The 27885-nt window shown below is 41.1% G+C and overlaps 2 protein-coding genes and 1 long non-coding RNA gene across 9 annotated transcripts in view; 1 reads left to right on the top strand and 2 right to left on the bottom strand.

Moving 5' to 3' along the window:
- The window catches only part of LOC120554128 (neuronal membrane glycoprotein M6-b-like), a 41904-nt gene extending 32970 nt beyond the window's left edge, over positions 1-8934 (bottom strand). The window contains exon 1 of the mRNA XM_039792755.1: positions 8873-8934. Within this exon, the coding sequence (XP_039648689.1) occupies positions 8873-8876 (4 nt within the window). The 5' untranslated portion in view covers positions 8877-8934. The remainder of the gene's footprint in view (positions 1-8872) is intronic.
- A 376-nt stretch (positions 8935-9310) lies between these two features.
- Positions 9311-12422, bottom strand: gemin8 (gem (nuclear organelle) associated protein 8). 6 transcript variants are annotated; one of them, XR_005638319.1, is made up of 5 exons: positions 12327-12422; positions 11961-12040; positions 10606-10942; positions 10121-10435; positions 9311-9868 (listed from the first exon to the last, which is right to left on the bottom strand). XR_005638319.1 is itself a non-coding variant. In XM_039792748.1 (4 exons), exons 2-4 carry the CDS (start codon positions 11961-11963, stop codon positions 10176-10178), a joined length of 600 nt encoding a protein of 199 aa, XP_039648682.1. In that variant the 5' UTR covers positions 11964-12040; positions 12327-12422; the 3' UTR covers positions 9311-10175. The 6 variants fall into 6 exon arrangements, 5 of the variants coding, with proteins under 5 accessions (XP_039648682.1, XP_039648685.1, XP_039648683.1 ...); XM_039792748.1 differs by having other exon boundaries at positions 9311-10435; XM_039792751.1 differs by having other exon boundaries at positions 9311-10435; positions 10606-10939.
- On the top strand, positions 11782-21363 carry LOC120554127. Of its 2 annotated transcripts, XR_005638321.1 has the most exons (13): positions 11782-11981; positions 12783-12839; positions 13313-13386; positions 13509-13547; positions 14796-14895; positions 16868-16953; positions 17073-17163; positions 18129-18234; positions 18372-19449; positions 20317-20423; positions 20538-20858; positions 21088-21211; positions 21326-21363. It is a non-coding gene; the product is annotated as an uncharacterized LOC120554127 (long non-coding RNA). The 2 variants fall into 2 exon arrangements; XR_005638320.1 differs by lacking the exons at positions 13313-13386; positions 20317-20423; positions 20538-20858; positions 21088-21211; positions 21326-21363 and adding an exon at positions 19571-19609.
- Positions 21364-27885: the final 6522 nt, after the last annotated feature.

Below are 27885 nucleotides of genomic sequence, written 5' to 3'. Positions count from 1 at the left end.
AAATATCAAATAGCTGCATGAGCGGTGCCACTATAATGAAAGACCGCATAATGAGACTCTTTCCTTGTGGATAAAGAAGAATAAGGCAGGTGTGAATGGCATACTTCTGGATCTGCAGGAAGAACTGTAAGAATGAATTACACACGCACATAAACACTCACAAACACTCTGTCAGTTATTAGGCTTGACGGGTGAGTTTCAAGTCCTGTTTTTTCTCCTAGGACCCCCATAATCCCTTGCTGGGTCACACAGATTAAGGACTTGTGCAGAAGATGAGATACAGTGCTCCCTGGCACTCTTTCCATCACCCTGTCACACACACACACACACACATACACACACACACACATATCCATCCAATAGCCGTTGAGAAATCTCAATCAAAACCATTCAAACCAAATATTGACCTCATGTAGGCGCTAAAGCAGGGGTGTCAAACTCAACTTTACTAAGGGCCACGCTGGAAAATAAGAATCACATCAAGGGCCAGACATGTTTAGTTTATTGATATGCTTTTATTTAATCAAAAAAGTCAAATATCTTTGACTGTATTATTGCATGTGTCATATAGTCTTCTCACTTACAGTTTGGTCGACATAAAGTCCTTAATAAATCAAGAAAAAGTTCCTCAGCCATCATAGAAAAAAAGCGCCCCAAAATGTCGGCAAAAGTGGCAAAAACGTCGGAAAAAGTTACAAATTGTCAAAAAAAAAGAGACTACAACGTCAGAGAAAGCAACAAAAACTAGGTGCGGCCAAAATGTATTCTGAACCTAAATTGATATGCGGGCCGGATCATAATCTGCGAGGGGCCGGATTTGGCCCGCGGGCCTTGAGTTTGACACATGTGCGCTAGAGGAACAATCTGCGAGTCACTGAAGTCATTTGGAAACATCGTCTGGACCCTGTACAAAATTTGGTGGCAATCCATCCAACCGTTGTTGAGATATTTCAGTCTGGACGAAGGCGGTGGACTAAACGAGCCCCACTGCAAATCATTACACTTCCACTTATTATTGTGGCTAAACAATTCTGCATTGTTTCATATTAAATGGATGGATGGAGCGATTGGTAGGAGAGAGAACGATTACGAGTGTGTTTAGGGGGGGGTTGGGAGTCCCTATCGGGTAATCCCTATAAAATAAAGCAAGATTTAAAGGACAGTTCACCAAAGATGCGTCCATGTATCTGTGTAAATGCCAGGTTTGAAGCCTTATGTTCAGCGTTGACCCATGCATCCTCTGACTTTGCTGAATCATGTATCATCTTGAGCAATTTTACCCGACTGCTGGACTTCAGAGAGAGCTCCTGCTCTGCCGCACAGACTTTCTTATCTGCCTCCACAACTCTTGGCGTCCATTAAAAGGAAAGCCATGAGCGCCTGTCAAAAGCCTGTCTTCCCTCATTACAACGAGACACAGAAGAGGAAAGTGGAGCGCCAAATTGGTTCGTCCCAAAGTAATGAGGACATCGCGACTCCTTCATGTTATCAGATGCGCAGTTAATGGGAGAGAAGAAAAAGAAGAAGAGGAAGAAGGAGAAGAAGAAGAAGAAGAAGAAAAGGAGGACACAGCAGTCTCTGGACACCTCTGCGAAGATTGATTTCAAACTTGAGCTTTACAGATTTCCACAACAAGCACTGGCGATGGCCACATCCTCAACATTAGAGATTCTCCGAGTGATACTGGCTCTGCTGTTGCCATGGAGACGTCCAACATCACCCGTAGGCTGCACTAACTCAGATCTTTCAGCGATGCTATCAGTTCCTGAACTTCTCATGTGGCCTCGTAACAGCTTGAGGCAGAAACCAAAAACCACATTTATGAAATAGCCACGAAGAGGGACTGACTGAAAGAAATGTTATCAGTAAAATGATTTCTACTCCTACGACCAGCTCAGCTGAAGGCTAGAGTTGTTGACACGCAGCCAATGTGTTTGAAGCTTTCTGTTTTCATCTGCCTGACAGCATCAGAGGGAGAATCATCTTGTGGACAGTTTAAGTCGGGGTGTGAATAAGTAGAAAAAGTTGTACCCTGTGAAAAGGAGCAGTCAGCAACAAGATGCATCCTGTCTCCTGATCAGCCAGCGTTATTTCCTTCGTCCACCACTTTGGTCAGGACTGAAATACCATAACTGGTGGATGGATTGCCGTGACATTTTCTGCACATATTCACGGTTCCCAGAGGATGAATCCTACTGACTTGATGCAGATGTTAGCATATGCTACAATGCTGAACTGAGACGGCGAACACGATGAACATCATACTGTACACGTTTACCATCAGCATGTTAGCAGCGTCAATGTACAGTAGGCTTGTTAGCCCTCGATGTTAGCATTGTTAGCCCTCGATGTTAGCATTTAGCTCAAAGCAAAGAGATGCTAAATGGAGGATTCCAACATGCCTCTACATTTTACATAGTGGTGTCTTGAGGCCGTTTTACAGTTGTGCGTAGGCTCCACGCTGAGCTCTCGCCGTAGCCTAAATAAGTGGCCTGATGTTTATACTTGTGCGCTGGTGTGTGCGTCGAGCCGGCATGTGTGTGTGTGTGTGTGTGTGTGTGTGTGGGGGGAGTGGGTGATAGAGAGAGGGAGAAGTGAGAGAGTGATGGCGATTAGCTTCGGAGCGAGTACCGACTCTAGAGTCATAGTGAGAGAAACAAAGTGTCTCCCCTGTGTTTTCTGACCACGGTGGTAAATCTGTAGCAGGAAAAGTTAACCCTCTCCTTGGTTTCATGTTGTTTATGGAGAAGGAGAACCAGGAAATGCAACGCTACCAAGCCACGGCCGAGCGACGTACGTCGCAGCGACGTGTAGTTACATTTTTCGAGAGGTGCGCGTCAGGCTACGGCGTAGGGTCCGGCGTAGACGCAGAGGGGTCGATTTCACGCACGACTATAAAATGGCCTTTAGATTACATCTGGTTTGAACATCATTTCTTAAAAGTATAGCAAATAATAACTAATCATCTAATCTCTAGTCTACATCAACGACGTTTCATTTACGGGATTGTTCCGGTGCCGCCAGATGTTACGCCGATGTCCCTCATTTACGGCCGTATGTCCGTCACCTTCCGCTTTCTTTGTGTTGGCGTTTCTGAGGACTGTGGTTGACTTCTCCTCAGATCTCTGCAGGGTAAATCCAGACGGCTAGCTCGACTATCTGTCCAATCTGAGTTTTCTGTTGCACGACTAAAAGAACTTTTGAACGTACACATGTTCCACCAAAACAAGTTCCATCCCAAGGCTATTTTAAAGAGCCCCCCCAGACGATTGTGATTGGTTTAAAGAAATGCCATGTAAACCAGAGCACGTTTTTCTCTCTCATCCCGGAATGCTGTGTGGACTAGCCACACCCTCCTCCGCAGCGCTGTGGAGATAGCTCTACCAATGCGAGACTACTTAATCAATGGCTAAAGGTGAAATGCTCACAAAGTACAGCATCAAAGAGCACTACTGATGTTTAGATACTTGTCTCCTTTGTCTCCAGTGTGATGCCCAGCCTCACTACAGGCATCGCATTGACCTTTTAACCGTCCTACTGACACACTGCCCAAGACAATTATGCATCTCTTTTGTCGGGAGCGCAGACACTGTCTGTCTTGGCTTTGAGCTCTGATCCCAGAGGTTGACCTCGCCATGAACTAACAGTATCTGTTGACCCAAGCCTTGGGAAACCACTGCTGCCTGCCCAGAGCTATATGTATGGGACTTGGAGAACTAATGTTGCAATCATGTTTTTCTGTTATTTGTCAGTGTTGCAGCTCCTTATCCATCATCCATTATATGGCATGAAGCCGTGAAAAATATGTAGCCTTGAGATACAAAAGTAGCCAAAAGCTCTTATCTGGCTAATTTGTACCTCTTTTTATTTATTTATTTTTTATTGGAGTCACAAAACGATTAAAACATTCTCTTCGTGCTACAGTGTATTTGATCATGCTCGTCTCACCCTGTATGTTTCTATCTGTTTGCCTATTGCTTTATCTTTTATCAGTAAAGCTGGAAACCGGGCATCACTTGGGCAAATATAAACAAAGGGTTACAAAGACGCTGGTACACACACTCATACACACGCGCACAGAAACAGGCAGAGTCTCAACGGCGGCTTTGTGAGCCTCCCGCTGTCGCTTTAGTCTAATCCTTGCTATTTTAATGGGCTTCTGGCCTCCCTTTAAAAGGGAAACCGTTGGCAGTGAGCCAGAACCAAGCATCACACCTTGCATTGTCTTGTCTCTCACCTTGGACGTTGGTCCAATTTCTCTGCAGAGATTCTATTTTTGTATTAAGCGTCTATGTGTGTGTTTCTTTGGTGTACAGTATATGTGTATGCTCAGATCCGGGCCCTTAATCTGTGGTGGTGGTGGTGATGATGACCCAGTTTCGCCCCCCTTCCACCCCACCCTCAGCCTTCGGTCGCCAAGGAGACGCTTCCCTCTCATCCACGAACGGAACCGTGAGATGCTGACAAAGATTGGTCCATCTCGAACACACACACGTACACAAACTCACTCACACAACTCACTTTTGTTGAAAATGTGATACTTCTTTGTCTTATTGTGATTTGGAGTTTTAAAGGAATGTTCCAAACTAAATGCACAATTTTCTTCCCCTTTTTCTGTCCCTCCCGACGTCTCTCCCCCAACGCACAGTTGAAACAGAAAGCAGACGCATGAGCAACTTCAAGTGCTCGTATTATTCTTTTTGGTGTTTTCCCTTTCCTTTATTGTGTAAGATATCTTTTTTGTGCACTTTATAGGCTTCCAAAGTCCACCCCAAAGGGACTTACCATCTCCAACAGAAAACCCTGTTCACAAACTGCTCCAAACTGCTCTATTGTAGTTCAGCCTTTACTTCTGGGACGAATGTGCGTCACTTTGTAACACACGTTATAATGCTGGCCTAGCTGCTAGCTGGAACAGAAGTGAGATGCCTCACTCTGTAGCTAAAACAGAGAGCTCAACACACAGGGTGAAAAGAGGAGCTGCAGCAATGTGAATTAAAATGAAATTTTAATGAAAATTAAACCATGTAAACCTATTCTGATACAATCTCTAAATACAATTATAAACCTGAAAACAAGCATAATATGAGCTCTTTAATGCAAATTCATGCAAAGTAATCCCATCATGCTTCTTCGTCATCTGCGCAGCCTGAAACACCTGCACTTCTGTGAGCACTGATTTTGCATGCGGTTGCAAAGTTTTGCTTTAATGTGTAACGATTTTGGCGATCCCTTTTCACCCCCACGCACATGCGCACACACACACACACACACACACACACACACAAACTCCTAACGCCTCGTCGAACGCCCAACCTCTACTGGAACCACCTACATTAAATAAAAGTGAGAGAGCATCTCTCATATATCTCGCCTTATTTACAATATGTGACTCCTGTCAGTACGGATGGCTTAACCTACACTCACCTCCACACACACTCACACACGCCCACACACCCATCCCCCCACCGCCCCCTCCGTCCAGCAATTTATCCGACGAGCCGCTAATCCCGCTGGCCCAGATTTGGTCCACAGTCTGCTCCACATGATGTTACGTTGTTGTCGTCATCCCAGCAACTGCACACCCCCACCCCATATGTGTGTATCTCACCCCGCCCCACTCCTCCACCTGTAACCTACTGTACTGAACTGCAGCAATGCCAGCAGCAATGTGGGATAAGAGCAGCTTCCATCTACAGTATGCAAGCACACCATGAGTCACTGTGTGGAGGAAATGCAAAGCAGGGTGGGTTCATCATCTTCATCATCATCATCATCACTCCAGGGGGTGGCAGAGCAGCAGGGGGGAGGCGAGGGAGAATGGCAGTCCTCTTCTGTCCGTGTGTGTAAATGTTCATATTCGGTCTATTTTGTTGCCAGTGTGGGCCTCGTGCGATCAGATGTATGACTGTTCGCATGTGCCGGAATTTGAAATGACGCCCGCCTCAGAGCTTTGTGCATCGCGGCGTCGCCATGGCAACAGGCCCTCTCAACGACGACTGATTCTGACACATCAGAGTAGCCGTTGGGCTGAGCTTAAAATGCTCACATGCAGGACAAGGGAAATACAAGCAGACTAAATATGAATAGGGTTGGGAGCTGGATGTACTGTATTGAAGACATGGAGGCATGTTTGAAATACTGAAATAGAATTATGTTTTGGCTCTTCTACAGCTTCTAGTCGGGGCCAAGTCAAAGTATGTGGTACTGAAACTAAAGAACGCCTTTAAAACAAATAGCATACAAAGAGCAAAAGACATAAAATCAATAATAAAATCTATAAGACATATAGAAGAAAGGCAACTAAGACAAAAAAACGAATAATTTTAGAGTAAGAGTAAACTCCCTGGACATCAGGTTGTAGGTTTCTGTTGACCAATAGCTGTCTTGACAATTCTGACTTTTGGGGACTATATATATATGTGATTCTCCCTGTGTCTTTGGTGCTTAGTCAGAATCATAAAACACTTAGCAGCCAATTCCCAATTTTCCAAATGTCGGTCTTAATTTGACTCTCAGGGTGTAAAGATCAACAGTTGTGCCAGTGCTGATGTAAGCCCACAGCTATCAGAGTTAATTTAACACTTTAAGATAGCCCCGGAGTCATATCCACTGTGTGAGTGAACAAACAACTCGTATTAACACAACTCCTAGTAATTAACACTGAAAAATCAACACTTGTTAATGATGGAAAATGAGCTTTTGACTTTGATACATCATTTGCCCTGTGTTGGTTCCGCTATTCCCATGTATTTGGTATAGGTAGGCTTGAGAAGCTCCACCCTCTGCCTCTCCATTGACAGGCACATACCTGGAGACCATTGCTTCATTAAGAGGTCATTATATAGGGAGCACTCAGGCTCTCTGTATGCATTGTGGTCCAGTGTGGCTATAGGGAGCAGGTTTTTCTCCTTTTTAACAATTTTTGCCTTTGTCTTTTCCTTGAAAAAGTCTTGCAAAAGTCTCTGTATTTTATCATTTGTGGGGACATATGGCAATATTTTTGACTAGTAATTGGTGGATTTGAACCCCCACCATTTTCCTTGGTATACATATTTTATATTAGATAAACGGCATTACGTAACACACCCTAATATGTTCATTAATGCTGCTCTATCCATTAGAAAATACAGTATAATCTATATATGTATATAAAATATAAGATTTAACAAAGTACTGCTCGTTCAAAATGTGGCTAAATCAGTCTAAAAATATCAGCTTTCAGAAACTTGCAACAACTCAATATGTATACAATATGTATACGCATAGGGAGGGGAAGAAGGAAAGAAGACGGGAGGCAAGAGGGGAATGGAAAGAATAATGATGAAGACGTCGAGAGAAGCAGAAGCAGATGAAAGAGACGGGATGATGATGCTGACGATGATGAGACTAAAGTAGCAGTTTGGGGAAATAAGAAGAAAACAAGCGGAGCCAAAAGAAGAGAAGTTTACGACGGCTTCCTTTAGAAAAAAAATTGCTCTGGTTCCCCCATCGCAGTAAATTATGTCACTTGGCTACATCCTGTCTGTTCTCAACTTCTCACCGGCCTGAAGGCGATAAAAGGCCCTGCTGCCTTATTGGAAACAGATGTTATGAAGGGGAGAGACACACAAAGAGAGAGAGTGTAGGGAGAGAAATGCTTGGAAAAGGTTGGGTTGTGTTGGATCAGTGGCCTATAATGAGATCAAGCTGAATGCTACTGGTTTCAATGCTGGAATGTCGGCCAATACACTGTGGTCTCTCATCTGTTCTCCCAAAACAAATTGGAAAGCAGTCGCGATCGCATCCAACAATCTGTTTTCTGTGATCTCGACCGTTGTTGTGATTTAATACATGCACACAGTTAAGAGGTGACATTGTGTGTACTTTGCTTCTAATATGTATTTGAGTACAAGTTTATTCATCTGTGTGTTTAAGCACATATTAATCCAGTAATGATGCACTATGAAGATATCCTGTACTCTTAATGTGCTCATTCCACCTTAAAACATTATGATGTATAGACTAATTGTGCACTGGAGACTTCCAGTATGCTATAAATGGACATTAAAACTTAAAAGAAACTCATAATCTTGGGCCTTTTTTATTTTTTTTTAGATGTCTGTTTGTTTCTGATGCTGTTTTGTAGTATGTATGTGCTTGTGTGTGTTATTTACCCTGCTCTTGCAACGCAGATCTCAAAGTCAGTGAGAGCTAATTAAATAAAGCTTATTAAAAAAAAAGAAAAATGTGCACAACCCTGCACTTCTTGCAGCATGCATGATGCATCTACGTCTTGTGTGTTTCAACCTTGCCCAGCCAGTTTAATCCACAGTGAGTGAGAGCGGATCACTTCCTCTTAATCCAATCAACAGCGACTCTCACTAAGAGTTACAGTCAGGCAGGCTCCCATATAACTGGCAAGAGGAGTAGTTTGTCTGAAAATATCTGAAAAGACACTATAACACTGAATTCTTTAAACATTCTGGTAAACCTCACATAAAAAAGGTATAACACTTTGGGAAAAGTCTGGAAAATGTATTAAGTATTAGAATAATCTAGAAGTAAATGAAATATTCACAGCTTGCTCCTGTCTTAATCTTTAAAAGCCCCCCCCCCCCATACACACACACACACACACACACAGCTGATAATGGTGCACAGCGCAATGGCGCAAAAGTATAACTAACCCGTGTAAAACTTCAAACGGGTTAGCAGACGTGCAAATAGTCAAACACGGTGCGTCCATCACGCGCAGCGCCCACAGAACAGTTCCCTGTAGCTGCTGGAGGACAGCATCCAAACGTCAAGAAAGAAGCGAAGACACACGTTTTTTTTTTTTTTGCACAACTGTTGCAAAGAAAGTAAGCGACAAAAAAAATAGTTCACCTACCCATTTTTCAGCTTCCCTGGAAACTGGCCTGAGACATACACATAAAAAAACGTGCCAAAACTCCCAGATGATGTCCACAGGTTGTTGGGAGGGGGGGTTGGGGATGGAGGGTGAGCTCGTGTGACGTCAATGGATCAGACTCATCAATCCACTCCAAGAGTCCTTATTGGTTTCCCGAGCGGGAGTAGGTATAATGCTAAATATAGTAATGAATGAGGGTACATTGAATCAATACCTAATTAGTAATAACTATTGTTTTTATCAATAAACTTGATTAAACTTCTATCAAAAATAAATACAAAAAATACCCTAAGAGAACTAAGTCCTTACAGTATTAGGGGACCACTAAGGTCTATATAAAAGCACCATGTCACGGGACCTTTAAGAGCCATAGTCCTATTACAAAGAGAAGTGAATAAGAAATCACCAAAGACAGAGCAGGTTTAATCCAGACTGGGTACACTTTATTGAAAACAGAATCATATTAAAATACACATCCTTCAGTCTAAAAAGTGGGGTGCTGGGTGGTGCAAGCACAAGATAAAAGAGAATAGTCAACGACCCTCCTGAGAAACCACGTGAGCAGCTTTGAACCCGGTGAAACGTCAGAACCAGAGAGGCACAGTTTAGAAAACGACAAAAACAAAATCACTCTCCGTGTGGGTTTGTTGAAATGTGGAATATCAGATGCAGTGATGCGGGAGCACTTCTAAATCTGAACAGAGGAAAAGGGGGGGGTTGGAAATGGTTTTGTGGTTAGACCAAGTTGATAAGCATAAGAGGAGCTCCTGCCGCATGCATCACCACCCAGCTAGAGGGTACACAGAAACACATTAGGAGGTTACATGCAGGCACATTCACTTTTATTCTTGGTGATTCTCAGTTTTCGTCCAGAAAATCTGTCAAAACCAACTTTGGAAGGACCATGTACAAACCATGCAGTCTCTTGGATAAACGGTAGTGTTGCTTGCTTGATCCGGAGTTAAAAATAAACTTCTGTAAACGTGTAAAGCAACAAAGAAATCCAATGTTATATGTAGCATTAAAAAAAAAAAAAAAAATCATACGTTTTCATTTAGAGCAGGGCCGCTGACAGGTCAGTAACATTCGCGTCTGTCGAAGCAGAAGCTCGGCTAATTTATGCAACTTTTTTTTGTGCTTAAAATAACTCGTAACCCTCAGCTAAGCGACACCATTAGTTCTCCATCAGCAGCCACAATCCATTACACGACAAAGCTGCTGTCTCACCAAGAGATCAGGGAAGGGATTTCCTCCAAATCAAAGCGTTCACAGCCCGCAGCCGTCACAGTTTCAGTGGAATAACAGGCCAGTACTTGGGCTGTTTGAGGTCACAGTTCCTGTCGAAATTGAGCTGCATTGCCGCCTCCATGGCCAGGATCTTGGCGGCGTCCCTGCCGTACAGCTTCTTCATCTCAGCGCCGCGTCTTTCGCCCGGTCGCTCCAAGGGAGGGGCCATGCTACTTCGCCAGGAGGCGCCGCGCAGGTCCTGGTCGGCCGGCACGTAGCGCTCGTGCTGCTCGGCCTCCAACTGCTGCTGCTTCTCTGCAAGGACAAGAAAACAGACTGTGGTATACGATGCCAAACGTGCATCCTTAAGCAAAGCCGATTCACTGATAACGTGACGGAGATGGGAGAAGTTTGGAGACTGTAGCCCTCCAAAAAATGTGCAATAAATGTCACAATCTTGAACTTTTCCTCAACCGTTCCCTTACTCAGCTCCTCTCTGTGTTTCTCTGTCTGGGCGAAGTACTGCCGAAGCTCCTCGCTGATCTCCATGTTGCTGACGTCGCACTCGATCTCGCTGTCCGAGCCGCTCTCCTCGTCCCCGTCCTCGCCGTCGTCTTCCTCTCCTGCGTTCCAGTCAGCGTAGCGCTGCTGGTGGCTGCTGGGATACCGCTCCTCCTGGCTGTAGCCGTAGGCCGCCTCCAAGGCCTTTCGGTAGGCTCGCCCGTGCCTCTGGTGCCAGGCCATAGCCTGCTGGTAGTGCTGCCAGTAGCGGCTGTACACGGGGCTGGAGAACCAGGACATCACGGAGCTTATGTCCTTCTGCTAATGAGAAAGATCACACCAGTTTATATGCCTCGCTTTTATGTTAGGTCCAGGTTACTTTATTGGTACCTGTAGGTAAACTAGGTTTACAGTCTAAGAGGCAGGACAGCCTTACAACTTTGTAGACCACCACATAACATGCAACACACAAAACATTAAAACATATCAAACACACAGTACAGCATGGGTAAAACACAGTACACAACCACATTGACTTGTGCAGTTATATGCCGAAATTCTACAGCTAGTACATGACCAAGGTGCTTGTGCGTTGCGTGCAAGTAATCCTATAATTTGTTTAACAGAGCGATTGGCGATTGACTGTTTTTAAATTTTGTAGTTCTACAACCAGGGACTATTAGCTTCAGTCCAGAGGGGAAATACTGGAATTCCCTATTCAAAGGGTGCAGGCTATTTTCTAAGATGGCCATAGCTATCCTCTGTAGCTGTTAAGCATACAGGGACGTGGGGGTGCCAGCTGGGACTCACCAGTGAGTTTACTTGACCATTTTACAAATTTGATTTAGGCGATTCTTGTGCTTAACTGAAACGCACCCAAACCATGACACTAATGAGAAAAATATGAGGGAGCCGATAAAGGCATGATATAAATTTGTCATCATGTCATCAGTCTTTTCAACAAAAATAAGCTGGGGTATACTGGGCAGTGGGCACTTTGACGCACACTGATGTCTCTGAATTTGTAGTTAAAAAAAAGAAGACTAGAAATCATTTAACGTGATGTCACTAAAAATTGCACATGGCATTACTCATGTTGACAATTTTAATTAAAAAAAACAGGAGAGGGGAGAAATGCGTCACTTCCTGTGGACATAACACCTGAGTTTCCTGTCGGCAGCTGGTCCTTAAAAACCAATGTAGTCATCTACTGCTCTTCTTTGTTGCAGTGCAGTCATTTAGGATTAGAGTAGGACTGTGTTACTATAGCACCATACACCTTTTAAGGAGCAATACCCAAGCTAACAACGGTAGGAGGTCTTCTCCTCGGCCGCCTTACCATGATTGAAGACGCATGCAGGTTGAGTGAATCTTCCTGGCAACTTCGCTAACGTTATTCCGCCCGCCAACCTGCTAATTCTGAAAGATAAACAACTTACTATTAATAATAAACAACGTTAGTCAACAAGGAGTAATTTAAACGTGACCCGTAGTTAAAATACGACTATGAAACAACAGTTAACGCGAAGCTAACGTTCACTTTTAAGGAGTTCAGAAGGAATGAAAGGAACTAGCTACGCTGTTAAAAAAACAAAAATGGACACCAACCCACCAAAAATACCGAGCGACTAAAACACACAGTTAATATCTGTTAACATATAAAGTGTATTTACATGCTGAACGCCTCTCATTAGGGAACATTTACCTGGTGTAACGGCAACTTATTTATTTAGTGGCTCATGCTGCTTCCTGAAAGCCAAATTTCCCAGCAGCCTTTGAGCCACAGCAAATTAAATTCTGGCTACGTGGCGCCACCTAGTGGACACCGTGCACACACGCAAGGTCCTCCAATCCACCTGTCCATGTAAACTGGCTGAGAGTTTTGAAGTTTAAACTAATGGGAGTAGTGGATTAATACCTTGGCTTTCAGTAATTGTCTTTTTCAATGTCAGTTTATTTTAATTTTAAATATTATAATAGGTTTAAATATCTTGCATTCGACCATTTTTAAGAGTTTTGAAAAGTCGTTGGTGTCTAATAATGATAGGCCTTGCTTTCTTCATCCATATTTTTTAGCGTGCAGCACTGTTCGTAATAAGTGCCTACCTTTGATGCGCAAAATGAACGGAGTCTAATTATTTTTTTTCTGTCTGATTTTTAGGGTGAAGCTGCTAAGGATGTGGAAATGGATTTGTATGACATGCCACGAGGGTCAAAGGTGAAGTTCAATCTTTTTATCTCATTCTCTATATGTGTCTAAATTTAGTTCATTTTCCTATGCAATTTGGCTTAACAGCTTAACTGTTGTTTTCAGGGTAAAGTTGAGATTTGAAAAGGGTATCTAATTTTTAGTGCCTTGCATCTTTTGTTCGAAATTCCAGTAGACAGAACCTCTTTGATTTCTGTGGCTGAACATTTGCAAAACCATAACCACCAATAAATATAACATGTTGTGAGCAAGGACATTGTGATATTTCAGGAAAGGGGGTAGTAAGAAAGATTATTTCGGCGGAGTGTTTTTGAGTGCTGTGAGACATAGTTTGACTGTATATCTGGGTCACGCTTTGGCTTGAGGCTTCAAAGCTTTCAGAGGAAATGCAAAAAGACAGATGTGCCTTTTTCAAAACACATTTCCTCCTTTTGATGTTTGAATGGATGAGTTAACACAATAAGTATTTTTCTCTTTTCCAGAACATGCATTTTCTGAAGTATATCATGTATTACTTCCTTGAAGACGGCCACAGATTGCTGTGCAAGTAGTAGTAGTCCGTGTATAAGTGTTACCCAGTGCATTGTGGATAATGCATGCTATATTTCATTATCCATTTCACAACTTTCCAGGTATAAAATGACCTTATACGGTTGTCCTTTCTTCTTTTCTTTACAGCTTAACTAAAGGTTTATAAAATCCCATGGAATATGAGAGGTAAGTATTAATATTATTATTTTAATTGCAATATTGTATTTGGCTGCTATGTTGATTTTTGTGTCAACCAGGTTACAATATTGGTAATTTCATTCACATATTTAAAATAAACCTTTTTTTTGTTAGACTACATGTATTGGTAACTGTTATATTAAAGTTACCCACATCATATATTTGGTCACAATAAATAGAATAGAATACGTTTTATTGTCACTGGACAGCAGCTGTCCAACGAAATATTTCTGCAACTCACCCTCAGTGGTACACAAATAAAATGACAGTACCCAAAAGACAGTACCCAAAAGACAGAATAAAAACAACACCTATAGTAAATACAATAATAAAAAAAGTCTGATATTGCACATTTGTATTTGCAGAAAGACTAAGCTATTGCACCATTATTTGTTAGTGTTCAGTTTTTTTATGGCACATGGGTAAAAACTGTTCATAACTCTGGATGTGCGGGCCTTCATGGACCTGTATCGTTTCCCAGAGGGCAGCAGGGTGAAAAGGTGATTGGCTGGGTGGGTGGCAGGAGTCCTGTGTGATGCTTTTGGCCCGACGCAAACATTGAGCCCTGTAAATGTCTTCTAGGGTGGGTAGTTGTGTGTTTATGATGTCCTGTGCAGCTAGCAAACCACACCAGAATGCCATGAGAGAGGATGCTCTCCACAGAGCATCGATAGGACAGCAGCAGCAGCTGCTGTGCGAGATCTGCTCGCCGCAGGGTCCTCAGGAAATATAACCGCTGCTGAGCCTTCTTGACAAGAGAGGTGATGTTCGCAGTCCATGTTAGGTCCTGGGAGATGTATGTACCCAGGAACTTGAAGTCAGTGACTCTCTCCACCACGTCTCCTTTGATGTAAAGAGGAGCCGGTTCCTCTCTCCTCCTGAAGTCAATAATCCGCTCTTTTGTTTTAGTGGAGTTAAGTGCCAGGTTACTGTCGGTGCACCACAAAGCCAGTTTTTGAACTACATCCCTGTAGGCAGGCTGACTCGTCGTCGTTCTGTATCAGCCCCACCACAGTCGTGTCGTCTGCAAACATGATGATCCGGTTTGTGCTGTGGGTCGGCGTGCAGTCATAGGCGTACAGTATGTACGGGATGGGACTCGACACACAACCTTGAGGTGCTCCAGCGTTGAGCGTCAGGACTGGGGAACTGATTAGGACCCTAACCTGACAGTCTGTGGCCTGGTCTGTTAAGGAAGTCCCTGATCCATTTGCACGTGTCTGTGTTCACACCCAGGTCGCGCAGTTTGTCCACCGTTCTGCCGGGGATGATCGCGTTGAATGCGGAACTAAAGTCCGCAAACGGCACCCCTCACATACGAGCCGGGGCTCTCCAGGTGAGTCAAACATAGTCAGTAAAAACTGTCCCCTTTTTTAGTTGTACTTTTATGGACACGGTGTGTAATTATAGCCATTGCTGCTCGTCATCGGTTTGTGCTCTTTCACCAATTTCCTGCACAAACACTAACACTATTTTGGAATGTCCATTGTAGTTAAAAATGTCCCAATGATTAGTGATGCATATATTGATACCAGGAGCATCATACAGAGATTTATAGGTCATACAGTTCCAATATGGGTCCACTACTCTCCCTGCTGGTAGACCTAGATAATGCAGGGTCGCTGCTGTCGACGCAAACCACAGTATTCAATCCCTATAACAATGTGTAGCGAGGGTACATTTGATTTTTGTCACACATCTGTATTACATTTGACTTGACTCTTTTGTTATCTAATAGTTTAGCTCAAAAAGTATAATCCTTTTTATTATTTGACACTGTTATCACAAGCATTACAAGATGTAAAAGCCATTTGTGGGTGTGGTTTATAATTTTCTTTATTGGTCTTTATTGATGTTTTTTTAAATTAGACTGTATTGTAAATTTAAATAGCATATATGTACTATAACATACTGTACATGTATACTATTTATATGTATTATAATTACAGAATAATTTCTTGCATGGATTTTGTAACTGTAAAAGTCTAAATAAACCATGGGGAGAGTAAAAGCCACTAAACCCAGGCCAGAGATCAAAATAAGAGTTGTTATTCAAGCTGTGGTTTCTGTTATGTAATTTCCTTTTCTTGTCAGAGTAGTTGCTTGTTACATAGGTCCAATTTCTCATCTCCGAGCCTTCATTTTAATTTCTCTGTGCCAGGTGATGAGGACAAAGTAGGTGGACAGTGTCTTCTTGCTGCACGCTTTATATAGAATAAGTCATTAAATAAATACGTTCCATCAGTCGGAGCTGACCACAAAGATAAAACTATGACACGTACCGTCAATGATTGTGCTTCACACACGCGTTCATGCTTTGTCTCGTGGCCGGGGCGTAGGAACGCTTGACCTAGTTTCCTCCTTCACTCACTTCAGCGTGTTGCAGCATTTAAACCGCTGTCCGGAAACTCTCATCATCTCCTACAATGAGAAAAAAGTCAGTGTCGGTCTGCGTCTTCGATAACCTGTTCTACCTGGTTCCATATTGCTGTAAACTTAAATCTATTTAAATCTGTCTGCCTGCCTGTGTGTCTCTTGTTGTGTATGTCTATCTCTGTCTCTATGTCTGTGTCCAGTCCAGCTGAGGAACAAACCACCTATAACAAACTTGCATTTCAAGTTTTTAGCGTTCCGGTGGCAATTTATTTGTATATGGTACAAAAAAAAGCACACATTTTTATTTACTTAACTTGCTTTGCCCAATGTGGGAGAGTCAAACAACATGAGTATTAAATGCTTTTATCGTGAAGCAAAAAATAACAATACATCATGCCTCTTTTCATATAAACTAATATATATACGTATGTGTATGTGTTTAAAAAAAAAGACATGGTATGGACACACTAAAAAATTATATAATAAATTAAATCAATTAGTAAAATGAATAAAGGAAAGCAACGATAATTACATTAAATGAATAAATTAAAAACATAATATTCAAACAAAGTTAAAGCTATGTGTATAGAAGTATGAGTTGAAATGAAATGGTGAAGCTGATATTTGGACATTTAGTAGATTAGATAGTGGTTTACACAGGTAAGGAGCTTTAAAAAAAACTGGGGTTATGGGTGGGGTACCACTTGATTACATTATTTAACACAATGCTGTAGGAGAGAGACTGTAGAGGAAATCTAATCTGATTCCTCTGTATTCCAGTAACAAAGTCCATTTGGTGTGTGTGTGTGTGTGTGTGTGTGTGTGTGTGTGTGTGTGTGTGTGTGTGTGTGTGTGTGTGTGTGTGTGTGTGTGTGTGTGTGTGTGTGTGTGTGTGTGTGTGTGTGTGTGTGTGTGTGTGTGTGTGTACTCAGGTGAGAGCCTCAGCTTCAGAGTAATACGAGGCGCCCGGCAACAGCAGCTGGGAGCTCCGTGGAAACCATCGTGTTCCTGTGTGAAGGTAGGTCTGGACCGTGTTCTGTCCCTCAGCCGTGCCCAGCAACATTCACCTTATGAATGAGTTGATAATCCTTTTCATATTTACTGCCCATTATTGATGTGTGCGTCGTTAATTTAAAGCTATTGAGCGATCTGCTGAAATGGAGCCCAGTACCGCTGATGGCAACCAGGACCTGGTCGTGTTCTGGGAGGAGATCCCCCCAGTGCAAAGGTCAGACTCATGAGAACTCTTTAACAACGGCACAATATTACATTTTATTTGTAATAGCGATTGTGCATGTGTTCTGTGTGTAAAAACAATGTGTTTAGTCCTGTCTAACAAAGATACACAATCTTGAAAATGTCAGTAATGTTCATAAGCATGTTTTTTTATATATATATAAAGATAACCACAAAGGCGTGAACAAATTAATCTTCAATGTCCTAAATTGTGGAATGATGTGCCTCTGCCCATTAGACAGGCCTCTGTTGTTAAATCTCTTCTTAAACCCCCCTCTTCCCTTTGGTCCTTTGACATCTGACGTTGACCTTTGGATTTTATGGTTTTTATTGTATAGCGGTTTTCTTTTTTTTTTTTTTTATGTCTCTTAATTTTTTTTTATTTTATGCCTATATGAGTTATGTATTCTATGTCTTTTATTTATTCTTCTGTACAGCACTTTGGTCAACTTAGGTTGTTTAACCCTCCTGTTGTCCTCGGGTCATCCATATTCAAAACGTTTCCATATCAGAAATTTGGGTTTCTTTCAACCAAATTGTAAAAACATAACTGGATGGTTCCATACAACCATTACTCTTCACAATTAAAATAAAAGATCAGCTCAGTACTTTCACTGAATTTGGGTGTTTTATTCAATTTTATAGCATTTGGAGAATTATAAAAGAAAGTTGAAAAGAGTGACAAAAATGTTGGAAATGGCTTCGAAAACGTCAAAGTGTAGGAAAAAATGTGACAGAAACATCGGTAAGAAGTGACAAAAAAAACTTTGGGGACAAGCGAAGGAAGTGTCAAAAGACAACCACAAGGTTGAGAAAAAAAAAAACTACATTTTGACCCAGAAAAATATAAAAGTTGCACGGTTGACAAGAAGACAACACAATGGTTCAAAGTGCTCTATGAATAAAGTTTGATTGATCTTTCTTTCTTTCTTTATTTATTTATTTATTTATTTCCAGACTCAAATGTCAGGTCCTGCAGGATGTGAAGCCCGTCCTCAGACTGACGGCCAACAGCTACCACACGCCAGCGGCCAGCAGCGATCACCAAAGGATTCACGCAACGGTTAGTCGTGTGCTCGGTACCGGCTTTATTGTTATAGGTATTCATAGCAACAGGCCATTAATGCTTTAAATAACTTCTCTATGACTGTAGCTTCTGTTGTCATTGCTTTAAATCCACGTGTTGTCTGGCGCCCTCAGCTCCTGCAGGTGATGGCCAGCAGCAGTCGCCTGGAGCAGAAGTTGGACCGCAGCCTTTGGACCCTGAAGGTTTTTATGGTCCTGGCCATGGTCTTGACAGCTTTGTGGGGCTTGACTCTGTACATCCACTATTCAGCTGGCTATTTTAACCGCTGGATCACGGCTAAAAACTGAGGCAGCAAAGTCTGTCTGTGTGTGTTTGACCTGCAACATAAATTCTGGACTCCTGGAAGTTTACATCTTTTTTACATTGTGATGTTTATGTGGGTCTACTGTATATGGATGCAGCTATACTCCAGAGGCATAGATAATGCACGCACACTTGTGGAAACTAATTTCCCTCCTGGGGACAATAAAGTCTTTCTCATCTATCCATCTCGTTCATAAATTCCATAACCCGGGAAAATAACTTCTGGACATTGCATCGCTGTCTGGTCTCCTATCACGTGTAATAGTTAGGATTTTGATCAGTGTCAAGTCTTCCTTCAAACCAATTTGGATTCATTGGACGTCCTTAAACGAGTTCTTGAAAGAAGTCGAAGTGCTTAAATTTGACATGCAGTTGTTGTTTTTTGGACCCCTGCTTCAAGGTGGGGGCGAAGAATCAAAGAGCCGGTAAGTTTGGCTTCCCGTACATGCTCTATAATACTATACTATAATACTACTATTGTTGGGTTTATTTCTTTAAGAATGATGCTTTTGCAGAAATGAATGCTTTTCATTTAGAACCATTGTTAGAGATCATCACACAACTATTACCGGTAGTAATGTTTATGATGGGTATAAACTTGTGGTAATATATGGTATTTCCATAGCTTAATAATGTGTGTAGGTGTGATCGTTCTACATTTTAGATGAGATATAGGGAAGAGTAAGAACGGATATACTGTATTTATTGCTAAATATGGATGTGATCTGAAGTGATTTGGAGTTTTTGTCTTCATATTTTAGGAGAAGAAGAAGCCAGCATTTGAGCTATGACAGCGCTCATTTCTACCACTGTGATTGGTAGTGCTGCTGCATTTATCATTGCAACTGGATTTGTCCTTGGGCTTATCCTGAGAAAGAATTATTGCAGGTGAAACATTGCACTTTACAACAAAATGCATATCTTTATTACTAGTAAAAGAGTGCAAAGATAATTTAGGATGCAAATTAGCAGCAAGGAGTAACCTTCATTTCCATTCTACTTTTGCTAGATGAACTGTAGTTGCTTCTCGCTCTATGTGAAACCCCCCCCCCCGGCTCTTTGGTGAGCAGTTTATTCTTTTCTTTTAAACATTTCAACTTAGTGAGTAGCTCAATCTTTGTATGCACTTCTACGTTTATGTGATTATATACTATATATATGCAGTCATTAAGCTCACAAAGATTTAACAAATGAAAGGTTTTTGAAAATGAATGCATGAAATGATGTACTTACACATTACACCTGTGAGTGTTCATACGATGAAGGAGGAACACTTGTTGTCCATCTCAATTTCTGTAAGTAAGTTGTTCAGAAGAGATTAAAGAGCCTTATGTGAGATTCTCGCAGGTTGAATACAACATGTACCTGATATTTCTTTTCTTGAACTTGTTTAGCAGATGTAGTGGAAGGAACTTCTTGTTGTGGGTTCATCACAAAGAAGTGGTACATGTATATACTACAGGTGCTCTACTTCTACAACTTTGCCTGATTAATAATAATACAATCTTCTCATTGCCGCATCAAAGTAAAGACCTGTGATTGGGGTTGTGCATACAGTGAAAAGTATTTAGATCAATGCTACTTTCTCCCAAACATTGACTTTCTAGAGTATCCTGACATGAAAGCAAAAGCGTTCACGTGTTGCACTTCCTTTTTAGAGGACCTCACATCCCCTCGTACCTCTGTGAGAGCTCAGAGTTTGAGGTTTAGATGGCCGCAGTACAAAAGTTGTCAGTGTGTCCTCCTCCTTTACAGTACATCATACTGTACCCTGCCAGCAGCAGTTGCACCAGTAATGGGTAGATGGAGAATGTGGTTAGTTCTGCTCCTGCAGCTAACTTTGTATGTCTTCGACACCAAAGGTACTTTACAGGAACTACTGTAGCTTTAATTTGACAAATGCATAAATATAGCATGTGCTTACTCGTTGAATCTATTTCATACTACATTGACTTTTTGATTTTAATTGATTGCAGAGACTGGGAAGCAACTGCAGAAAACCATCGGTAGAGAACCAGATGTTACTCCGATATGTTCCAATACAACACTGAGTCCCATCGTCTTTATAGTGTGTAAGATCAGAACAGAGACGAGCGGCGGAGGAGAGTGCAGTCTGCTGTATCGAGATGGAGAGGACTTTAAGAACGAATGTGACTCCAGATTCACTCTTATGATGGTGAATCAGACTGTATTTCTCCACCTGTCTGGTTTGACACCAGTGGATAGTGGGAACCACACCTGTCAGTGTTCACATCCTGGTGGAACAGATATTCTCCATCTTAACATCACTGTGGAAGGTAAGTGTTTGATTTTCTTGTCTTTCTTTTGTGTTTCAAACTGTATGCATTTCTCTGGTTATTTTCCAGTGTGTGCTTTATTTGACGGGCTAAATAAAAGTGCAGTACAACAAAACAATGATGATGTGTTTAATACTAACAATATAATAGGCCAGTAATACAAACCTGATACTGTCAACAACAGATGGTAGTATCTTAATGTGTGCTCCTTTTCTTGACAATATTTTAGCGGATGAAGATGCCGGCAGTTCTACAGACATGCCTTTCCTCAATGCTGTAATTATTGGTGTAATTATATTCATCACGATAACTGGAGTTATCCTCGGCTGTATCCACGGAAGAAATCACCACAGGTAAGACATTAATATAGCCTACATATACTGTAGTTATGATGGGGAATAAAACTATTTCAGCAAAGGAGATGTGAATAAACAATTTGTAATGAGTTGTTTCTGTTTGTCCGACAGAAGACGATCAGAAGCGCTGACAAGTCATGCAAACACGGTACTGCACGTTAAATGTTGTACCTACTTATTTTGCTGTTATCTGCTCTTCATTTTACTTCATTTTAATATTTTTAATATGTTCTGTGTACCTGCGCGTGCTGGGGGAAGACATTGAGCCGGTACAGCACCTACATACAAAAGAGAACAAGCTTTACTCAACTGTCCTATATAATTGAATGTGTTTACCTGATACAAAGGTAAAGATGCTTTTGAAGAGTTTTAATTCTACAATATGTACTCCGATGTGATTTATGTATCCGACTGAATTGCAAGTAAAGCAGGGTCTGCTGTCCAGGGCACTTTTGCATTTCATTCTAAAACTGATCAAGCTCACCGTTTTCTATTAATCTTATTGTAAATTTAGTTTTAAAAGGAGCACATTGGGTGCATTATACGATTTAATTTTATTACTGTAAAGTATCCAATAAATTTGTTTTTTAAATAATGTTGCAACTTGTTTTGGTATTCTGTTAGTCAAATACCTGCAAAGCCATAACAATTAAATATTTCAATATAAGTTTTATTTAAAGGGAGTAATATGTAATACTGACAGGTAGAGTTTAAAATGGTGCACTGTAGTCCATATTTAGAATAATGGAGACCGCGGCTCCCCGCCCTTGTAACACCCCGAGGCTCGCCGCTCATAGGGGTTGCCAGGTTGAGAACACTAAACCCAACATCCCATGATGTCAATGTACATACAGTATATATAGTTGATGATAGCCAAAGCTAGCTCGATATAAAAAAAAACTGGTCTTAAAATACACACTTTGCAGTTGGGGTTCAGTGAGTGCTGGCCTTACTATTTGCGTGCACCCCATACACAATAAAACTAAATAAACCTATACCATTTCTTCCATAAAGATAATAATGTTGTCCAAGTTTATAGATGTCAATCCCTACTATTGGCTGTGATAAATTAGTGAAGCTCAGTGCTTACCTTTTCAGGAGGACATTTTTATGCCGATGCTCCTGGTCATGCAACTGTTTAGAAAGATGCGGCGAGGATTTTTTAGGTCATGTAGAGGGGATCAAAACAAAAACGGACGCCGGACCAGAATGGAAATTTCAAAGGAGAAAACTGTGATTTCAGAGAAAAATACAGTATTTCCCCCAGTGCTCTTGAACACATCATCAGTGATGTAAGCAGGGGTTGTTTCTGAACTTTTAACACTCAGTTTATTTAGCTGTCTTCTTGACAGAGCTGTATAGTAATGAAGTAGAACTACTTCACTACTGTACTTAAGTACTAAAAAGCTGTATCTGTACTCTACTGGAGTATTATTTTTTTCTCCTACTTCCACTTTTACTTGAGTACATATTTTCGATGAGTTTAATACTTTTACTCCGATAAATGTTTTATGTGCTCCATAATTAGTCGTTGGTGTTGTGAATTCCTCACACAACAGAGACTGTGTAGGTTACATTGTTTTTTTAATTTGTATTGTACTTTTACGCATAATTACGTAAAGAAAGTTACGCGTAAGACATCCCCGAGATCGGCGGCGGTTTCTTTTCATTACGGTCGCCCGTTCAGAAGTCAGAGACGATATACTGTGTTGTACTCTTTCTATTTAGTTATGTTGCAGCAGAGTAATCTATTCCTGAGTTGTTTGAGTCTGCAGTGAGTACTGAATGTTAACCGCTTTGACCCTGTGATGTGAACGCTAGTTTATCTGTATTTTGCTTTCCTCTACATCACACATTTTATTTCAGTATTTGTTAATAAGTGATTAATAACCCACTGTTATATCAGATAATAGTAGTTATAACAGCTGTGACATTAATGTACCTTTTGGAGTTTAGTTCAGAAACTTCCTTCATATCCAACAATGTACAGCTTGTGACTGCCTTAATACCAAGTAAATAGTTGAACTCCAACAATAACAATTTGACTGCTTTCTTTAATAACTACATAACACAATACTTGTACTTTTACTTTTAGTACTTGAGTAGTACATTTTAAAATAAACTACTTGCAATACTTAAGACAAAAATGTTGAATACTTTAGTACTTCCACTTAAGTGGGGTGCTTGAAGAGCACTTCTACTTCTACTTAAGTCACTTTTTGATAGAGCACTTGTACTTTTACTCAAGTATGGGTCTCTAGTACTTTATACACCTCTGCTTCTTGACCTGACTGCTCAGCTGCCTTCATGAACTTAGTCTTTACCCAAATCTACCTGGAGACTTTCTCTGCACACAGAGGACTTTGAAGAGGGACCACCTGCGAGTAGCAGATTTATCTATCATCAGTAAACCAACCCTTTACTGCAGCTTAAGTTTGTTACAGTTGGTTAAAGAAGACCAAACCAAAGTGAGGCTTTGTGGGTTCTTTCGGTAGATTATCTCGCCGTTTACAAATCGAGCCCTGATTTAACCAAACATGATAACAAACTTAGAAACACAACGGGCCCAAATTTAAAATGTAATGGATGATAAGTATGCTTGGATGTTTTGTCTGTGTTCAGACTGAATAACAACAGGTCACCCTTCATAACAGCCACTGTTAACAAATGAGTTGTTGAACTTTACTGAAACACATCCCTGAGAGCTTAAATGTGTGCTCAATTCAATTTGAAGCCCCTGCTTCAAAAAAAAAGCTGAGAATCAAAAAATCTCAGCCTGGGTTGTCTCTCCACACATTATGCAGATATTTTTCCCAATCAGGATTAAAGCTTTATAAAGTGCTGCGTTTCAACCAAAATTAAAAGATTCACCCACAGAGAGACTTAATGTAAAATGAACAAGTGTTGTACTTCCTTTTAAGGAACGGTCACTATCATCCCATGAGCTCACGAGGCATTTCTAAAGGTTGCAAAAGGGGCTCGCTGTGTCTCCTGTCTTCAGTCTAGATTACTGACAGCATTCTGTGATTATGGATCAATGGAAACTCTGGTTTTGTTCATCTTCTCCCACTGTGTTTCTGTTTTGACAATGAAGGTACAGTACAGGAGCTTCTCATTACATATCAGTTTATCAGTTTGTGTTTGTCTAAGTCCTTCTTATTCTAGTGCAGTCAAAGGAAAAAAATGTGATGGGTGAAATTAAAACAAAAACTGAGTCCTTTAAAATCTCTATCCTGTTGTTTGCAGTGACTTTTGTGACAACCACAGGGAGGGATCCATATGTGGCTCGGCTATGCACCATTGACTCCGTGAAAGGCACACTTATCCGTTGTAAGATCAGCAGAGAAAGGAGAAGGGGAGATGACTGTTTTGTGTGCGTATCCTCCGGGTGGAGAAGACTTTGTTTACAATATGTGAATCTAGGTTCACTTTAATGATGGTGAATCAGACTGTATTTCTCCACCTGACCGGGTTAACACCAGCGGACAGTGGGAACTACACCTGTGTGTGTCCATTTCCTGATGGAAAAGATATTCTCCGTCTCAACATCACTGTGGAAGGTACATTTATTGTAACTTTGGTACTAAAACTGTCAAATGTCAAATATAGGCTTCATGGTGGACGAACAAATATTCTGCTTCAGTATCACTGTGGAAGGTAAGTGTGTTTCTTTTGTGTTTAATGGGCGATACTTTTTTTTGTCTTTCCAATCTTCTTGAAAAATGAAGAGCTTAGGTCCAGGATACTGCTCATCACTGTGATTGGTTTTGCATGCATTGTTGTGTCCGTAGTTGCCACTGGACATATCCTGGAGAAAAACATCGCAGGTGAAAAATTCTTTCTGATTCAGAGCTTTAAACCTTGTAAAATAATGTAGTTTTTAATATTGAATAAAGAGTTTTTACAGCAGTAACTTGTGTATTTCGTTTTGTATTTTTTGTTTTCCACTTCTAACTCTGACATCTTATTTGCAGACACAATACGAGGTCAGGAGCACCTGTCTGTAAAACCCCCGTCTCTTTGGTGAGCCACTTATTCTTTTGTACTATACATTTACATGTATAAAAGTTAGCTATTTTATGTGTATATACATATACTTTAAAATTCGAGGCGTTTAGCTGAGGCCTTTTATTGTTTCAAAAAATAGGTTGCATGCAGACAGGAAATGATGAGAGGCAGAGATATGAAACAAATATCCAAATGTTCTCACAGTTTAGGTGTTGTATCTTGACCACAATGCCACCACAACATCTTTAGGGTGATGCAAAGGGCAGAGTGTTAGTGTGTCTGCAACAAGAGGAAACCTTTTAACCATAAATTAAAATAACAGATGTGCAGTCGTGGAGGAAGTATTCAGATAAAATTGTACAAATACCACACATACAAAACACTCACATGCAAGTAAAAACCCCTGCATTGAAAATGTTTGTTAAGTAAAAGTATGTATCAGGGAAAATGTACCTGAAGTATCAAAATATGTTGTCTGTCAAACGATTAAAATATTTAATCGTGATTACGCATTAATGTCATAGTTAACTCGCAATTAATCGCACATTTTTATCTATTCTAAATGCCCCTTGATTTCTTTTTGTACCATTATTTTTTTTTCATTTTAATGCTCTTATCAACATAGAAAAGTGGATCGGCTTGCTTTGTGCTTTTGTCGCCTGGATTTGACGGGAGGGGCGGAGAATTTGCATCAGCTGTGGCGCGCTAGCCCCCACCACAGTGGTATTTCAGACTGGACGTGCCGCATGATCGCCAGTTCACAACGCACAAAAACACACAGATCACTTTGGTCTTCAATGGAACCATTTGGCAACTTTTTAAAAGTAAACTTTCCATTCAGAATCTCATTGGCATCCATTTTGGCGCCCGCGCGCTCACAACCCACTCATAACGTTAGCCTAATACTCTCTGGCCGGCTCGCGAGCCCTAAACAAGTGTGTGTGCGTGCCTTGTTGTTTTGTTCCGTCCGGCTACGTAGATCCGGTGGTTTTGTAGTTTTTCTAACGTTACTAGTTGTTGCAACAGCATGTGAAAAAACTACAAAGTTTGCTAGGCCAAAAGAACGTTAATCTTGCGCTAAAAAATTGACACCGTTCAAATGGGTTTGCTTTAACGCTGTTAATAGTGCTTAACTGACAGCACTAATCAAAAGTATTCAATTCTGAAATATATAGGGTGAGTTTTGTACTATATCTTATTAGATTATTATTACTCATGCATTAATGTAATCGGCATTTTGCTGTTGTAGTTGGTTAAGCGGAGCTCTTTTAAGGACTTTTCTTTTCATTTTCTATTAATCTGCGGGTTTAGTTCTAGAGTAATCATTTCGATTGATTGTTTAGTTTGTTAAATTTCTGAAATAGTGACACTTTTGGTCCAATCAAGCCTCCCAAACCTCAAAAGGATTACGTATAAATTAAAAATGATCAAATTAATGACAAACAAAAGCAGCAAATCCTCAGATCTGAGAAGCTGGGACCATGAAATGGTTTTGCATTCTAGCATGATAAAATAACTAACAGTTATCAAAATAGTTGATACATTTTCTAAATCAACTAATCTTTTCGGCTCTAATTGTATAGCAGTGGCGGGGCCAGAGATGTTCTTTTGCAGGTGCTTTGGGGTTGCTGGACTGCTTCAGTGAGGGTGCTCTGAAATTTTGAGTTTCCCTTTGACACAAATGGCTAATGCTAACGATACACACTCGCCGCAGCGATGCCCACCCACCCCCGCGTGGTTTACTAAACGGAGCGAACGAGAGAGACTGATTTAAAGTTGCCGGATACAACAGCACCATAGAACTCTGATTAGCCCACCAAACATATTTCAAATACCTGCCAACATGCCGGGTTCAAACAATCATTACTGCAGCTCTCATACATTGGCTCAGAAGAGTAATGCAGCAGGCCAAATACACCACACATAGCCAAGCACACAACATAAAACACGCGGCATGTATCCTCACACAGTTTTCACACTTGCACGTATGGTCAAAATACTGTAGTCATATCTGTAGTGACTTTGTATATCTAAATAAGCCACTGAGGGCAACACGTTTTTCTGGGCAAAAATAAACCGAGTCTAGTGCGCTGTATAACTTTAGATTCGGTGATCCATTTATTCACATTTCTGTAAAACACATGTTTACTGTAATGCTCTTCTACGAGACAGAGATAAGAGTAAAGTTCTTGCATGGACCCTTTATCAGCTGACTCCCCACTGTGGCCTGGCAGCGATCCCCGTACAGGGTGACGTTAAGCATCCTCAGCAGCAATCACGGCCGTGGTCAGATCACCTTCCTCCGCGCGCTCGTTCCCGGTTGGTGACAAGTTCACCATATCTCTCAGTCTCATTTACAGGTTTTCATAAAGTCTCCACACCTTGACGTTTAGGGAGTAAAAACTATCCATTGCCGCGTTAGACTCACTTCTCTAATCCTAACGGCTCCAAATATTGAGCTCTTCTTCTTCTTTGTGAATACTTTACTGCGAAGTAAGGTCAAAAGTTCAATGTGTGCCCAATAGATCACCTCATCAGTTTTTAGCCTTAGTTTTATTAATGTTTATTCATTTTTCAAATATAAATTATACTATTTACACATTAACGATTTTTTATTTATTTATAAATCAACCACAGCAATTTGGGGGTTTCGGGGTGCTTAG

Source organism: Perca fluviatilis, chromosome 24, assembly GCF_010015445.1.
Source record: "Perca fluviatilis chromosome 24, GENO_Pfluv_1.0, whole genome shotgun sequence".
Taxonomy (NCBI): Eukaryota; Metazoa; Chordata; class Actinopteri; order Perciformes; family Percidae; genus Perca; species Perca fluviatilis.
The sequence above is the reverse complement of the archived record's forward strand: the minus strand, read 5'-3'. Positions and strand labels throughout refer to the sequence as shown.

What these genes read in the sequence shown, in the direction of transcription:
- gemin8 (XM_039792748.1), bottom strand. An exon ending in GAAACACAGAGAGGAGCTGA is followed by an intron (nt 10,436 to 10,605) that starts GTAAGGGAACGG and finishes TTGTCCTTGCAG; the next exon opens with AGAAGCAGCAGCAGTTGGAG.